Genomic DNA, 17,315 nt, shown 5'->3' with positions numbered 1-17,315 from the left:
CCGTCTCAGTTTGTGTCCATTATTGTGAGAATCAAAGGAAGCCACATTAAATGAGATCTAAGTGCTTATATTAATGCTGTTTTTTTTTAAACAAAGTAAAGCAAAAGTACAAATATTTCAGCACCCAAAAGTCTGACTAAATAAAGTTTTGTTTGTGTGCTGGGAAGCCTTGGAGGCAGAGTCTCCACCGGAGGGCCTTGGGAAACACCTGCAAATGGTTTATTTGATGGCCAAGAATTTTGAAGTGCTCTGATTTCCAAAGATAATGTCTCAAAATTCTTGTACTAGATTTCCCTTAATGTCTGTAAAGGCAAACCCAGTTACTGTATATATCAGAGCAAATGCTAACTGTTTTCCAGTTGCCATGGAATTTAGGAATTCTTTCCAAAAGCCTGTTTGATAATGATTTTCATGCCAAGGTGCAGATTTGAAATTAAGCCTTCCTAAAATCCTGTGTAAGAACATGGGAGCCTTTACCACCTTCTTCTCTGACCTGTGGCATGAGGTCTCTGCCCATTCTAGAGGAATTTGTAACTGCATTTCTTTGGGTAGAAAATAGAATTTTCTTTTGCCATCTCTATAGCTGTTAAAAGAAAACCTTGTCCAGCCTGAGCAACACAGGGAGACCCCATATCTACAAAAAAATAAAATAAAGTATCCAGATACAGTGGTGTGTACCTGTGGTCCCAGCTACTCAGGAGGGCAAGGTAGGAGGATCACTTGAGCCTAGGAGGTGGAGGCTGCGGTGAGCACTCCAGCCTGGGCAACAGAGTGACACCCTGTCTTAATTTCGTATTTTCCTATCAAATAGAACTGACCTCAGGTGCTTTGTTTTAAGGAGTTTTAGAGGGTTTTCTAAAAACATGTCCAAGTAACTCAAATCCCATTCTCCACCACGTCATCATAAATCCAGTCCTTGCTTACCTTCCCAGGATTGTCATCTTTTTTGTTTTGTTTTGTTTTGTTTTGAGATGGAGTCTTGCTCTGTCACCCAGGCTGGAGTGCTGTGGCACAATTTCGGCTCACTGCAATCTCTGCCTCCCAGGTTCAAGCGATTCTCCCGTCTCAGCCTCCTAAGTAGCTGGGACTACAGGTGCCCACCACAACGCCAGGCTAATCTTTTGTGTTTTTAGTAGAGATGGGATTTCACCGTGTTAGCCAGGATGGTCTGGATCTCCTGACCTTGTGATCTGCCTGCCTCGGCCTCCCAAAGTGCTGGGATTGCAGGTGTGAGCCACTGCACCCGGCCGGATTGTCATCTCAGTAGTGGCCCAAATGACATTTGGGTCAGCAGTGCCTTCTGTCTCTCCTTACAGAGGGCCAAGATGGGTCGCCGAGCTCAACAGGAGTCAGCGCAGACCGAGAATCACCTCAATGGCAAGAATTCCTCTTTGACTCTGACTGGAGAGGTGGGTGCTAAAAAAAAAAAAAAAAAAAAAAATCTGAAGAAATGCTCTTTAAGAGTTAGTGATTCCTTAATGACCAAGGATTTGATATTCCATATTTCTTCTCTTGAATGCCAACCCTTTCTCCTGTCTTGATTTGGGAATTCCCTTCCTTGGCATTTGTCCTTGTAGCAGGAAATGGAAGAAGAACTTTTTTTCCTTGATGCCAGACTAGTTTCTGTGCATTTCCTTATATTCTTAATGTAGAACTTTTTATGTTAGCTGAAGCAAGGGACTGGGAAGTTTCAAAATCCAGTAGGATTCCAGGTTTTTATTTCTGCTGAATAAATGCCAGTGAGACAGACTGGTGACGTAAGGTTGGATTACACAATTGGACATTGCTCTCGGTGGTGACCTGCGCTTTCTACAGTCTTCCGGCAGGAAGCAGATCATTTACTGGCCTTGCTTTCCTGGAAACTTTTCCGAGTAGCCTGGAATTATGGGAAATGATCCAGCTTCTTTGTGGAGGGTGGGTAATTCTGATGAGCAATACTTTTTACTGCCAGGGCACTACTTTTGGCAGCTTACTCAGAGCCCCTTTTTACCTTCCTCTGTCCATTTGAAAAAACTTTGCAAAAGTCAGCCTCAGGGTCATCCTCTGCCAGAAGTTAGCTCTTCTCTAACCTCTCCAGGCTGACTTAGCAGTCCTTCCTCTCACTTCCCATAGTACGTATTGTAGAACATATGCCATTATATGTGAATTGTCTTTTTACATGTCTGTCTCCCCCACCGGACAATGAGTTCCCAGAGAGCAGGAAACCTGGCTTCTAGCTTGCTGGCCCATAGTAGGTTTGCAACAGATGAAGGGACCCATGCTGAGAATCCTAATGGGTCAGGCAGGTGCATGAGCAAATGAGCCGGGTACCTGACATGGACACACTTCACTTACATATCACATAGGTAGGAATATTCTTCATTTTCATAGGAAATGCATTCTCCACTTTCTTAAGCTCTCCACAAGGCCTCGTCCATTTATCTTTCATTTTCTCCCTTTAGAAGTGAGGGTATGGAGAATCATTAAGATAACATCTGTGCTGGCCTAGAAAAACTAGCAGCTGACCCCTTGGCATCATTGCCTGGAAGAAACTAGGGTAGCAAGTTAGGGCAGGGGGACTGGGAATTGGAGGCCACATGACCCCCTCTAAAGGGACAACCACTACTTAGCCAAAGCTGGTTGATGCTGTAGAGAATACAGGCCCAGTATTGCCAACTATGATTCTTCAAGAGATGCTGGCAGTCTAAAATTTTATGTGAAAGCAACACATTTTTAGAGGTTAGCAACTGATTAAGAAAACCTAATCACCATATGGACCAGATATTAAATCATCATATGGGCTGGATTTGGTCCAAGGATTGTCAGTTTGTAACTGCAGCCATGGCACCTCCATTATGATACTTATTACATTGTATTCTAATTGTTTACATATCTGGTTCTCTCATAAGATATGAGCATCTGGAAGGCAGAGGTTGTGTCTTATCATTGTACCCTATTATCTGTCACAGTGCCTGGCAGAATAGGCCTGCAATTGTTATTGCGCAGGATGAGGTGGGGTCAAGTACATAGTGTGTGATGTACTTACACATTAGAAGCTATGTAGAAGTGTTATGGGGCCTGGGGCAGGGAGGTTGGGAGGTGCGGATAGTGGAGCATTGGAGGCACAGTTACGAGAGGTGATATAAAGTAGGAATTTGGTGAAAGAAGATATACCAGACCCAACCCTGGATCTCAGGGAGCTTGAACTGCAGTGGTGTATGTATTTAAAGAGAAAATGCGGAAGCACATAGCTGATGGAAGCTAATTCTTGGCCTCTGGCACTTTACACTGTTCCACATGGGTCCAGGAGGATTAATTCCAACACCAGATCATTCATTCATTTACTCAACGACTATTTATTGAAGCACACAGTAAGTGCCAGGAACCATTTCGCAGGGTTGGCATATTTCAGTGAACAAAGGAGACAAGATCTCTTGCCATAATGGAATTTACATTCTCGTGATCACTGGCAACCAGGAAGATTGATTAAAAGTCTACTTAAGGCTAGGCACAGTGGCTGATGCTTGTAACCCCTGTAACCCCAGCACTTTGGGAAGCCAAGGCAGGAGGATTGTTTGAACCTAGGAGTTCAAGACCAGCCTGGGCAACATAGTGAGACCTTGTCTTTGCAAAAAATTTAAAAATTAGCTGGGTATGGGTGGCATGTGCCTATAGTCCCAGCTACTTGGGAGGCTGAGGCAGGAAAATTGCTTGAACCCGGGAGGCGGAGGTTGCAGTGAGCTGAGATCTTGCCATTGCACTCCAGCCTGGGCAACAAGAGTGATATATATATAAATATATAATTAGCAATAAGAGTATATATTTTATATATATATATATAAATATTAACAAGAGTGTATGTGTGTGTGTGTATATATATATATATTTTTTAAAGTCTACTTAATTGTGAAGGAGGTTATAGCCACCTATGGTAGTTAGGTGAATGAGCCTGTGATGACCTATGGTAGTTAGGTGAATGAGCCTGTGATGACCTATGGTAGTTAGGTGAATGAGCCTGTGATGACCTGATTAGGCCTTGAAGCCTTATATGACCCCCATACCAAATCAGCTCCTGGGCTGGGGTCAGTGGGCCCTGCTTGCCTACCACCCACTTCCCCTTGGCTCCCATGTGAGAATCATTGCTGTGAGAATATAACTCCATGGTCACAGAGTGTGATGAACCCTTTCAGGGTTTCAGCCATTCAGTAATACCTACTTATTTCCAGGTTTACGTTTTTTTTTTAACTCTGTGCATTACCATTTTTCTGGGAGAACATGATGAAAAGTCATTCTGCTCTTCACCCAACTGTTGCCTCTGAAAGCAAGATGCCAGTTAGGATTCCAGGATCCCTTTCTCCCTGGGCTAATTGGGGTTTAAACAGTGTGGGCAGCCTCCCACGGGGCCAGATGCTCACTGTGCTGTGTGGGACTTTTTGGCTGTTTCTTTCTAAAATTAGATCCCAAGACTTGTGTGTGTGCCCATTTACATTCCAATTCTATTACTTGATGTATTTATTTTTGTCCTCTTGCTGACTATATTCTAGGATGAAGATATCCATGCAAATGTAAATATGGTACCTGGGAGCTGTCAGACATGCTGGAGTTACTTTAGACTTAAGTGGAAATTAGTTCAAACACATGGTTATTTTAAAGCAAGGTAGTGGAGTTGAGAGCTCTGGTGAAGGAAGCAGAAAGAACACAGGGCTTCGCACCAGAGGACTGGGTGCTAATTGCCTGGATTGTAAGTCCACTAATCTCTCTAATTCTCCATTTCATTATCTGTCAAATAGTGATAGTAATACCACCAGGTTGATATGGGGGCAAGTGAGATACACGTTGAGAAGCTTTTTAATAAACTGAAAAGCACTGTGCGAGCATTCATTCAATAAATTGGTGAATAAAGGCGTATTGGGACAGCACTTTGCTGCTTTTATTAAAGGGCAGCGAAGAAAGAGCATGTCAGCCAGAGTCTCTTAGAACTGATTTGGAAGTCTGTTCACAGGCTACTACTCATTTATCAATAGGTTGGCTAGTAGTTATCCAGAGCAGAGGGTTTTTTTGTTTGTTTGTTTTTGTTTTGAGGCAGGGTCTTGCTCTGTCTCCCAGGCCGGAATGCAGTGGCATGATCATGGCTTACTGCAGCCTTGAACTCCCGGGCTCAAGCGATCCTCCAGTCACAGTCTCCTGAGCAGCTGGGACCACAGGCATGCACCACCACGCCTGGCTGATTTTTTTTGTAGAGATGAAGTCTTGTTATGTTGCCCAGGCTGGTCTCAAACTCCTGGCCTCAATCGATCCTCCTGCCTTGGCTTCCCAAAGTGCTGGGATTACAGGTGTGAGCCACCACACCCAGCCTGGAGGAAAGTTTTTTTGCTTTCTAGTTGCAGCAGGCATTTCTTAAGAGTCTGTAAAAACACAGGCCTAGGAGTCATACCAGCCTGGGCTGAAATCCTGGCCCTGTCATACATTAGCTTCTGTGATACTGAGTTAATCTTGCTAAGCCTCATTTTCCTGTTGGTGAAACAGGGATAATAATATTCCATACTTCATAGGATGGCTGGAAAGAAAAAGTGATATAACCTTAACTCAGTCTGACACACAAATGCTCAGTATGTTGCCAACCATTATTATTTCTCTAGAACTTGGGCATTCTTTTTATTCCACCTTAACCTTCTCTACTGAGGTTGAAAGCTGGTGGCCTTCAGGCTGAATTTGGCCTATAATCATGTTTTATTTGATCCATACAGGGTTAAGAATTTTTAAATTTGGTTCCCATTTATAAATTAGGAAACGTAATATCGAAATTCAGATTTGGGGCTTCTCTTTAAAATCAGAAGCCCTGGCACAGTGAGAATGCTGGGTTGACATTCCCACATGGTGGTAATTGGCTGGAGCTGCAGCTGCTGATAGCTTACATGCATCCATCCCTCCCCAGTTAACTGCTTAGTACTTTGATACACCTGGTCAGATTTACTCACATTTGATCTGCCTGGTTCCCATTTCCATTTGAATTTAAAACTCCTGTCTTTTAGGATGGATTGATTTTTCAAGTGGCCTCCTCTATCTATCAGTATGGAATTTGGCTGCCTACAACAGAAACAACTCCAGTACTTGAATCAAACAGGAGCAATTTTTCTTTCACATAGCAAAGAGTCCAGTGGAGGGCAGAGCAGAGTGGGTGCAGTCACTGGAGCATGTCCTGCATTACTCTAGCTCCTTCCAGCTTCCTGCTCTGCTATCTGGAGCTTGTGACTTTTGTTCTCATGGTTGCAAGATGGCTAGTCATTCTCCTGGGATCAGATATGCATTCTAGGTGGGAAGAGAGGGAATCGTTGAAGAGTTCAAGGTGCATGCCAGTAAGAAGGGTGTACCCCTTCTTATCGGGAAAACAGTAGCCAGAGACCTCACTAAGGAGAGCTCTAGTTGCATTTCATTGGTCAGAACTGGATCTTACAGCCACACTCTCAGTTTCAGGGGAGTTTTTAATGGGCAATTACCACACCATAGCATCAGGGTTTCTTGGTAAGGGAGGTGAGGAGAATGGCTCTTGAGTAGGCGTTCAAAAATGACATGTCAATTTAAAATAAATAGAAATTATAGAAAGGCCTTTTTTTTTTTGTAGCCCTGGGTATGAAAAGAAAATTATTTTAGCTTAAAAAAAATTTACATTCTTCTCCAGTTTTTATTTTGGAGTTGAGTGAAAAAAAATTGTATGCCCTAAGTTCCAGGATATCTGATTGAGTGGCCTGTGTGAACTCTCTTCTTGCTCTTTTCCTTCTGATTGTCTCCATAACCACTTAGGACGTGGTGCCGGTAGAATGCCTGTGGTTCAGTCCAGGTAATTAAACTCTTCTTCCTGCTCTGAGAAGAGGAAAAGTCTTCTTATTTGCTTGGCCATTCGATACATTTCAAATCACTTAACTGTCTAATTTTAAAATTTACCAGAAAGATGAACTCTTTGTGTAATTTTACTAGTTTGGAGTAGATTGGAGTTGTGTCTACTTCTTTAGGGTTGTTGTGAAGATCAAATGAGGTAATGCATGTAAAGTACTTAGCACGGTATCCGGCACACAGAAAACCAAGGAGAAATGGTAAGTACTAAGAAAGCTTATGACTCTACATTTTTTGGGCGGGGGATGGGGTGTACCTGTTGCAAATCAGTCTTGGATCACTAGAAGCATGGTTCAGCTAGCAGTTCAGGTTGGAATTATAGGTATTGAGGATTTTGCTGGAAGATAGTTCTATGATGAGTGTCTACATGTCTGTGATGTATAACTTTCTCTAGGGAGGATGAGTCTGAGAGTTAAACCAGATTTCTCTGCCTGAGCCTTGACCTTCTATTGATTCAAATGATTGTGTCCTCACAGAACTCTTTTAAGGACAGACCCAGACGCTTTCTACCGAAAAGTTACCTTCTACTGAGTTTGGGCAAAAGCAATCTTTGGCAAAACCTCTCCAGGGCTAGCTCTTCTTTTGGATGAGCATTTCTTGCTGGGATCTAGACCTCTTTTTGGCTTAGCTTTTATTTAGCAGATTGTCCTTTTAATAATCATCATCATAGCTTACATTGGAACAGTTGCTAGCTATCTGTTCATTACATGCAGTGTCCTAGTTGATCCTTATGGTAGCTCTTGAAGTAGGTACCCTTATCATCACGTTGTATTTGTGAGGACATGGAGACTTTGAGAGTCTGGGTAACTTGTCAGAAGCATTCAGCTAATCTGTGACTCTAGTTGAGTCTTTCTGACTCAAGTGCCTAACCTCTCCTACCTGCTAGATGGGAAGAAGCACAGACCTCCCAGTAGAGAAGAGGATTTTGGAGAGGGCAGAGAGACTTAGGGTCATTCCCTCAGGGTCCTTTTGGAATGGGAGTAAGTTCTCACTTGATCACCCTTATTTGTTCAGTGGTCTAGAGAAGTGTTGGAGTCACAGCTGTTCCCTTTCTCTCCCCCCATCCCCTTGGTGTTCCTCCGAGGACGCAGAACTGAAAGTTAGCCAGATTCCCTCGCAGGAATCTGAGAAATGCTGCTGGGCTCATGTTCCCAAATTAGGCCAATTTCCTCATCCCCCAGCAGCCTCACTCGGCCGGAGCTCCCTTGGCACTTTGCATTACGTCTCTCGCCCTCCGCCTGTCCCCTTACTGGTCTGCCAGCCAGGCAGTTATTTTCAGCCCAGTAGGGTTATCTGCTGACCCTTTTTGGTGACATTTTTCTTCTTTCTCACAAAAATAACTCTCCTGATTGGTCACATTTTCCAGCGTTTTTCATAGCCGCTCTCCAATCGGCTGGATTGAATGATGCTTCTGATAACGTTGCCGAAGAGGGATGCAGGGAATTTGATATGGAGTTGTTCATAAGGAATGTGTTTTCCACACTTCATATTTATGTCATGCTTGGCATGCTTTGGTTTTGAACTCTCCCTTGGGGTGTGCAGATGTGCATCGCTGACCCATCCCTGGGGCCGGCCGCTGTGTGGGAGGGAATGTCATCTCAGGGTAGAGCCTGCAATTGGAAATCAGCATCTTGAGATTCTCCGCCAGCACTGGCTCTGGCTTTGTCAAAGGCTCTTCAAGTGCCCCAGGAAAACATGCTTTCTTGCTGGCTTCTGTGAGACCCAGAGTGCAAGTTGGTGCTCAAAGAGCACTTTAAGATTCTCCTCCTCACCTATGGGGAGGGTTAAGTGAGAAATATGTGTCAAGAGCTTAGCCCAGTGCACTGTAAGTCCTCTCTTGTTGTCATTTTCTGTGTAATCTGAGAAGTAGAAAAGATGATCGTTTTGTCTTTAATCTCAGCTCTGCCAGTTGCTAGGTGTATATCCCGGGTGTGTTACTTAACTACTCTAAGCCAGTTTCCCCATCTGTTGAATGGAGGTGATAGTAGTGTCTATCTCATTGGGTTGTTAGAGGGTTAAATAAAATATATAAAGCTCTTAGAGCAGTGCCCCACACCTGCTAACTATTATTGTCCTTATCTGTATCACACGAGAATTAGAATGTATTATCAATTTATTCTAAATATCAGTTCTGTCCAAGATACAGAGTTATTCATATTTCATAGACTAACAACTGGCCCTTATGGCAAAGAAACATTTGGGTGAGGAATCCTTTCAGTAAGAATTCTCTGTGCCACTTGAGACCCATTTTATGTGTCTCTCGTAGTAGCATTTCTGTCTATGCCATTGGCCAATTGTTTACCAACACCTTTCCGTCAACAAAATGCAACTCTCTGTCTGAAGGTTGACAGTCTTTCCGAAGAATAATCCTTAACTGCAGACTTATATCATTTTGTTGTTCTGGGGGCAGATGAGTAGAAAATGAAGAGGGCAGGAGTGACCTTGGTGACCTCAGTTACCTTGGAAAAAAGGAAATATTCATTCATTTATGCAACTTGATTGGGAGCTTTCTGTGTGCCAGGTATTGTGCTTTGAACTTGGAATACAATGATTAACCAGACATGCTCCTTGCCTTCTAGAACTTTGACTTAGGGGCTTGCAGAGAAGTGTCAGGTGGAGGTGATTACAGAAGATGTGAGAGTAAACACGTTGAGCCCATTTTATTCTCAGGGATATCCAAAAAGGTGGTCCAGGAAGAAATCAGGTTTGAGCTGAGAGACTTGAAGGATGAGTAGAAATTAGCCAAGAGAAGAGGGGGAAGAATATTCCAGGTAAAGGGAAGAGTGTGAGCCAAGTTCTGGAGACGAGAGAGAGCATGGCGTGGTGGATTTGTTAGTGGAGCAGTTGACCATACAGGTGATAGAGGGGTGGTCGTAAGTGACTCTGTATTTGAAACCAGCCCCTTTTGCCTTCCTTGATAAATGGACCAAGTGTTTGAAAACCAGCCCCTTTGCCTTTTCACAAATGACCCATATGAGGTCAACATTTCTAATATGACGCTGAAATAATTGGTAATGTTATGAGAGCTGAACAGTGAGCTTTCAGTATTTTTAGCCTTGTCTTTTATTGCTGCATCTTCAGTGCAACCACTGTACCTTCCTCTATGCATTTGTGTTTGCTGGTCAAGAAAAATCTCCGAGGTGTGCTCGAGGATTTCAGATTCTATTGTAATGTTGGAATTTGGTTTGACTCCTTTTTGGAGTAAATAGACCACTGGCTGTGTTCAGAAATCTTTTTTTGGTATGTGAAACTTTTCATGGGAATGATACCTTTGTTGTAATGAGAACTGACTTCTATTTAGGCAAAGTGCCCAGAGCAGAGACTTGTCAGGATCTACGGCAGTGAATAGAATTCTATTAGAAAATAAAAGTGTTTGTTTGGGGGCGGGGGTTGGGGGGGAATTAGAGGAGTGATTTCAGCCACTATCATCCCACCTGGGCTTCAGTGGTTGCCTCATAACTGGTCCCTCCTCTTATATTCCCACTGTCCTGCAATTTAGCTGGAGTGGTCTTGTAAAAATGTATATCAGTCATTTCATAGTCAAACCCTTTAATGGATACTCATTGCACTTAAGATAAAAAAAAAAAAAACAAGAAACAACAACCCCAAATCCTTAACTTAGCCGTGTGTCATCTGGGTCTTCTCTGCATGGCCAGCCTCATTTCACACCTGTCAGCTATTGTAGTTGATTTAAGTGAGGTCACTTTATTATATGCCCTTGTTTCTTTTTTCACATTTTCCTTATCACTTCAATCACAGTTTGTAATCATATGTTTGTGTCCTTATTTAGTTTCATCTCTCTGACCACTTGCAAGCTGCAGAAATGGCTGTTCTCCTCCCTGGAGACTGGCACTTTGTAGGTCCTCAGTAAGTGCTGGTTAAATGAATCCTCAGGTGTGAGGAGTGGGGGATGATGTATTCAACCTGCAGGAAATGCCCAAGAGGCTTTGATGTGTGGGACTTGTGTATACCAGGCTGTAGGCTAGAGCTGGAGATTTGGAAGTTCTTAGCATTGAGGTGCTAAATGGAAGCCCAACACTCTTAAGAGAGGGTTTTAGAGTAAGAGGAGAAGGCTTCTGACGGAAGTGGAGGAACAGACAGAAGCTGAGGACCACTCATGTTCAGGAAACACACAGCCAAAAAATAGCTTACTGAAAGAAATTGAGGAGTGGTGGCCAGGGAGGAGAGGAGAAACCAAGCACCTGTGGTGTCCAGAAGCCGAGATAAGTGAGAGTGTCATGATGGACTGAGGGGTCAGCAGTGTTTGATGCTGCCGAGAGGGTCCAGGAAGGGAAGGCCTGAGCAGGTCCTATTGGATTTAGCAGTAGGGGTCCCTGCAATTTCGGGGAGCAGTCAGAGAGGGGGCCATGTGTGCCTGGCACAGTACACACTGAGTGAAGTCTCAGTAAATCCTTGTTGAAAGAATTCAGTGACTAGGCTATGACATGTACTCTGGGGCTCAAGCAATCCTCCCCCTCAGCCTGCCGAGTAGCTGGAACTATAGGCATGCACCACCACACCAAGCTAATTTGTTTTTATTTTTGGTAGAGACAAGGTCATGCTATGTTGCTCAGGATGATCTTGAACTCCTGGCTTCAAGCAGTCCTCCCACCTTGGCCTCCCAAAGCTCTAGGATTATAGGCGTGAGCCACTATGCCTGGTTCCGACATCTCTTTCTATTTTTTTCCTCTCTCTTATTGAACTTCCTCTGTTTTATCTCTACTATTTCTCTTTTTCCTGCATCTCTTTTTGTCCTCTTAACCAGTGATAATGAAGAACTCCAACCCCCATACTCCATTTTGCTATGCCCATTCATTCATTTATATGTATATGTATATATATTCACATATATATATATGTTGTTGTTTTTTTAAATTTTTTGTAGAGACACAATCTCACTGTGTTGCCCAGGCTGGTCTCAAACTCCTGGCGTTAAGTGATCCTCCTACCTCGGGCTCCCAAAGTGTTAGGATTACAGGCGTGAGCCATCACACCTGGCGCATTTATATTTTTTATATACATATTTATAAGTAGAATTTTATTCATTCACTTATTTATCCTACATTTAATATACACTTTCTGATACAAAATGAACAAGAAAACTTCGTATTCTAATTGGGGAACCACACACCTAGACTAAAAATTATAATTCTGAAGTAGTATCTGAGATCAGGAACCCAGAAGGATCACCTCACCCTGCCTAGGAGTTAGGGAAGGCTTTCTAAAAGAGGCAGCTCTTGAAGTGGGTTGACATGAACGAGTAGGAATTTGCTAATGAGCAAGGAGGGCAAAAAGCCATTTCTGGCGGCCTGCAAAGCCTGTTCTAAGGCATGCCATTGCACAGGGGCTGGGGGTTTTTAGGGCACGGTAAAACCATTTAATGTATTGGGAATATAGGCCTGGCATTCCAAGTGGAGAAAGAAGTTTGTTTTCCATGTTGTAGGGAGCCCACAAAGATTTTAAAGCAAAGAATGACGTTGCCGACTTTGTTTTCTAGAAAGTGAATCTGGCAGCTACACTGGAGGGTAGAGTGGGAGAGCTTGTTGGCAGGGAGATCGCTGGGAGGCGGTTGGAGCAGTCCTTCTGAGAGGTGATGAAGGCATCAACCAGGGCAGCGTTCCCAAGTTTCAGGCATTTCCCCATCATTTTAACAGTTTTACATTTTTACAGTTACAATACATACCACTCACATTATTAACTTTTCTCTTTAAATCAACTTTCCTTTTATACTTAAATGCATTTATTTTTAAAAAATGTTTTCAATGAAATGATCATTTGTGGCATTTATATTTTTCTTAGTATACATAACATACATAACTGGCTTTTTTTTTTTTTTTTTTTTGAGACGGAGTCTCGCTCTGTCGCCCAAGCTGGAGTGCAGTGGCGCGATCTCGGCTCACCACAAGCCCCACCTCCCGGGTTCATGCCATTCTTCTGCCTCAGCCTCCTGAGTAGCTGGGACTACAGGCGCCTGCCACCACGCCCAGCTAATTTTTTTTTTTGTATTTTTAGTAGAGACGGGGTTTCACCATGTTCACCAGGACAGTCTCAATCTCCTGACCTCATGATCCTCCCACCTCGGCCTCCCAAAGTGCTGGGACTACAGGCATGGGCCACTGTGCGCGGCCATAACTGGCTATTTTTAAAAAGGTTCATCTATTTACCTTTTCCAGGCATTTCACCAGTGGCATATGTGCCTTACTTTGGGAAACAATAAACAAAAACCTGGCGGAGGGATCTAAAGAGGAGAGTTCAGTGACAAGAGACCTGTTTGAGGGCAGGCAGATAGGATGTGGTAACAGATTGGCTGTTGGAAGTGGGAGAGAAGGAGAGTCTGGAGTTGAGCCCACTTGTAGCTGAAAAGACTGAATGGATAATGACGTTTTTGAGACTGAGAATTTAAGAGTCTTAGCAGTTGGTGAACAAGAAAGGATAATTATTTCAATTTGGGACATGCTGAATTTGAGTTGCCTTCAGGATTTTCAAAGAGGTCTGCCAAGTTGAAAATGTGGTATGGAGCTTAAGAGAGAAAGTTGGAAACTAGTGATAACAGATGTGGGAGTCATCGGCATATATTCTAGGGTCTCTATGAAGAACTTATAGCATGAACTCCCGATTCCTTTTTTGACACATAGACCCTTCATTATCTCCAAGTGCAAACACATTTTCAGTATGATTGGATTTGCATCTTAGAAAGAACACTTTGGCAACAATTGGATGGGGATGGATCCAGGTTTTGTGAGTCCTGAAGCTTATGCAATTTGGAGGCCTTCTTTAAGAAAAACAATTCAAAATTATAGATTCAAAATCAGGTATAAAAGCAAATACTTATAATTGAAAAAAAATCATAGCCGAGTTACTGGAGTCTTTGATGTTCAGATGCCTTTCTTCAGAGACCTTGTTAGGCAATTTACCAGAAATACTTACATAGAAATGCCTCCTGATTGGAACCTAGCTTCCCCTCACTATCTAGAATTCTCTGTAACTTCCAGGGGCCCATGCGGGCATGCGATATAGATTTGAGGTAGGTGAGACTGGAAGCAGGGAGACCAGGTAGGACCCTGCTGAGGGAAGGCAGAGCATGAGTTTGTTAAGCCTTAATTTGCATGGTTGTGCAAGTTTCTCCAACACCCCTGAGCAGGCTGGATCTTGACACAGTGGAAGCAGGTAGTTGGCTTGATCCAGGCTTTAGGGGGTGTCTTGGTCTGTTTTATGCTGCTCTAACAGAATGCCACAGAGTGGGTAATTTATGAACAACAGACATTTATTTTCTCGCACTTCTGAAAGCTGGGAAGTCCAAGATCAATGTGCTGGCATCTGCTGAGGGCCTTTGTGCTGAGTAATCCCATGGCAGAAGGTGGAAGGGCAAGACGGCATATGAGAGGGAGAGTCAAAAGGGGACTGAACTTGTCCTTCTATAAGGGACCCACTCTAGTGATAATGGCATTAATCCATTCATGAGGGCAGAAGCTCTCATGGCTTCACCACCTCTTAAAAATCCCACATCTTGGCCGGACATGGTGGCTCATGCCTTTTATCCCAGCACTTTGGGAGGCCAAGGTGGGCGGATCACCTGAGGTCAGGAGTTCGAGACCAGCCTGACCAACATGGTGAAACCCCATCTCTACTAAAAATATGAAATTAGCTGGGCGTGGTGGTGCAGGCCTGTAATCCCAGCTACTCAGGAGGCTGAGACAGGAAAATTGCTTGAACCTGGGAGGCAGAGGTTACAGTGAGCCAAGATGGTGCCATTGCACTCCAGCTTGGGCAACAAGGGCGAAACTCTGTCTCAAAAAATAAAATAATAATCTCACATCTTAATACTGTTACAATGGCAATTAAATTTCAACCCAAGTTTTGGAGGGGACATTCCAGCCATAGCAAGGGGACGTGTGGTAAAAAGATAAGGGGGGTGGCATGATGTCATCGACCTTCGGAATGAGCTAGGTTGATAGGGAAAGAAGTGACACCAAGAAGGAAGTTGTTAGATAAGGAGGGAAGGAGGGGACTGGATATTTCAGAGATGGAGCAGTTGCAGTTATGACTGGAGTTTCAAAAAGTAGCAACAAGGCCATTGGCATTTAAAGGGTCTGGGAACCACAAGGCTAAACATTAGAACTGTTCATGTGAACACTGACTTTGCTTAGAATAATGAGAATAGTTGTGGAGAGGGAGCCAAATGCCCAAATTTTTGGTCAGTGTGTGCTCAGGGCATTGTTAGTGACAGGAATGAAGGAGAGAGGTGGTATAGCTGAATGGTATGAGTTTTGAAAGAAGTGTTTCATAATAATTTGGAAGAGTAATGGTTTAGAGGAACTTTGGGGAGTGAAACAGGAGTATTGTCTTGGGACTTGGGTTTGCAGGGTTTTAAAGAATGAGCAGACTCTACTTGAAAGAGCTGCGAGAGCAACGAAGTCCGTGGGGGAAGCCAGGATTTAGGAGAGGCAAGGAGATGGAGAGAGTGTGCTGTGAATATAGAATATCTAATCTGCTTAGAAACTATAAGGTTGTGATCAGAAAGCTTCATTGAAATCATTAGCTAGGCTAGATTTCTTTTTATTATGTGACATGTCAATAATTACTGAAAAGGAGCAGAATGATAGTAAAATATTCTTTAAATAATGATGCTTTACAGGAAAAGGGTACTGACTAATGTTGAATGTCATTGGTGATAGACTGAAACATTTCTGGTCACATGCCTTTACTCAGTATAATAGAGAGTTATGTCACTGTGTTTAGCCCATTGCTTTTATGTTCCATTTTAATTCCTCCATTGGCTTTTAGGTATAGTTTTTTATACTTTTTTTTGGTGATTGCTCTAGGATTTAAAATATGCATCCTTATCACTGGTTACATAGAGTTAATATTATACCGTGGCCGGGTTTGGTGGCTCTCTCCTGTAATCCCAGCACTTTGGGAGGCCGAGGCGGGTGGATCAAGAGGTCAGGAGTTCAGGACCAGCCTGGCCAACATAGTGAAACCCCGTCTCTACTAAAAATACAAAAATTAGTTGGGCATGGTGACATATGCCTGTAATCCCAGCTACTTGGGAGGCTGAGGCAGGAGAATTGCTTGAACTGAGACCCAGGAGGCAGAGGTTACAGTGAGCCAAGATCGTGCCACTGCACTCCAGCCTGGGCTACAGAGCGAGACTCTGCTTCAAAAAAAAAAAAAAAAATTATACCACTTCATATAAAATGTGAGACCCTTGCAGCCATGAAGTCCATTTGTCCCCCCAGTCCTTTGTGGTATTAATAGCATATATTTTAAAACTATTTATATTAAGAACTCTGCAATACAGTTTGTCGGGTTTTTGTTTTGTTTCGTTTTTGAGATAGAGTCTCACTCTGTTGCCCAGGCTGGAGTGCAGTGGCGTGATCTTGGCTCACTGCAACCTCTGCCTCCCAGTTCAAGCAATTCTCCTGCCTCAGCCTCCCAGTAGCAGGGATTAGAGGCACCCGCCACCCACCCGGCTACTTTTCACATTTTTAGTACGGACAGGATTTCACCATGTTGGCCAGGCTGGTCTCAAACTCCTGACCTCAAGTGATCCACCTGCCTTGGCCTCCCAAAGTGCTGGGATTACAGGCGTGAGCCACCACCCCCAGCCCAGTTTGTCATTTTACTTTAAACCGTTGTCACTGAGAGATATTCTGCCTTTTTTGTTGTTCTTCGTTTCTTCCAATAGATCCAAGTTTCCATCTGGGGGTGTCATTTCTCTTTAGCCTGAAGAACTTCCCTTAGCATTTCTGGTAGTACAGATTTGCCAAGAACAACTTCTCTATTTAGTTTATCTGAAATGTGAAAATGTTTTCATTTCATCCTCATTTTGAAGGATATTTTATATTGATGTGGAATTCCAGATTGAGAGTTTTTTTTTTCTTTCAGCACTTTAAAAATTGCATACCTTTGTCCTCTGGCCATTTTTCCCCTGATTGTTCTGTATGTAAGTCTTTTCTCCTCCCTCTGGCTGCTTTACAGATTTTGTCTTTATCTTTGCTTTTTAGCACTTTGACTATGATGTGACTGTGTGTCATTTTCTTTGATTTTTTTCTGTTTAGGATTTGCTAAGGTTTGCAGATCTCACAGTTGATATTTGTCACCCCAAATTTGGAAAGTCTTAGGCGATTACTTCTTCAAATATCTATACTGCCCTATTTTCTCTCTCTTTGTGCCTGGGACTCTAGTTGCATAAATGTTAGACTGCTTGATATTGTTCCATAAGTTTGTTCTATGTTTTTTGTTCTGAAGCCTTATTAATTTTTTTTCCCATCTTTTGTCCTTTTGTCCTTCAGATTGGGTATTTTCTATTGGTCTGTCTTTAAGTTCACTGATGATTTTTACTGTTGTGTTCAAACTGCTGTTAAGCCCAACTGATTTTTTTCATTTTAGGTATTTTACTTTTAAATTAGAAATTTCCATTTATTTTTCCCCATCTGTTTTTT

At 43.0% G+C, this 17,315-nt stretch overlaps 1 protein-coding gene across 2 annotated transcripts in view; it reads left to right on the top strand.

The window, feature by feature from the left end:
- The window catches only part of IFT43 (intraflagellar transport 43), a 96,054-nt gene that overhangs the window by 2,117 nt on the left and 76,622 nt on the right, over positions 1-17,315 (top strand). For both annotated transcript variants that reach the window (XR_004244553.2, XM_032134801.2), the window contains exon 2: positions 1,317-1,409. Coding sequence is in view for 1 of the 2 variants with exons in the window: in XM_032134801.2 (XP_031990692.1) it covers positions 1,317-1,409 (93 nt within the window). In the remaining variant the exon portion in view is untranslated. The remainder of the gene's footprint in view (positions 1-1,316; positions 1,410-17,315) is intronic.

Source organism: Hylobates moloch, unplaced genomic scaffold, assembly GCF_009828535.3.
Source record: "Hylobates moloch isolate HMO894 unplaced genomic scaffold, HMol_V3 SCAFFOLD_16, whole genome shotgun sequence".
In the NCBI taxonomy this organism is placed as follows: Eukaryota; Metazoa; Chordata; class Mammalia; order Primates; family Hylobatidae; genus Hylobates; species Hylobates moloch.
Note: the sequence above shows the minus strand (reverse complement) of the source record. Positions and strands in the feature narration are given on the sequence as shown.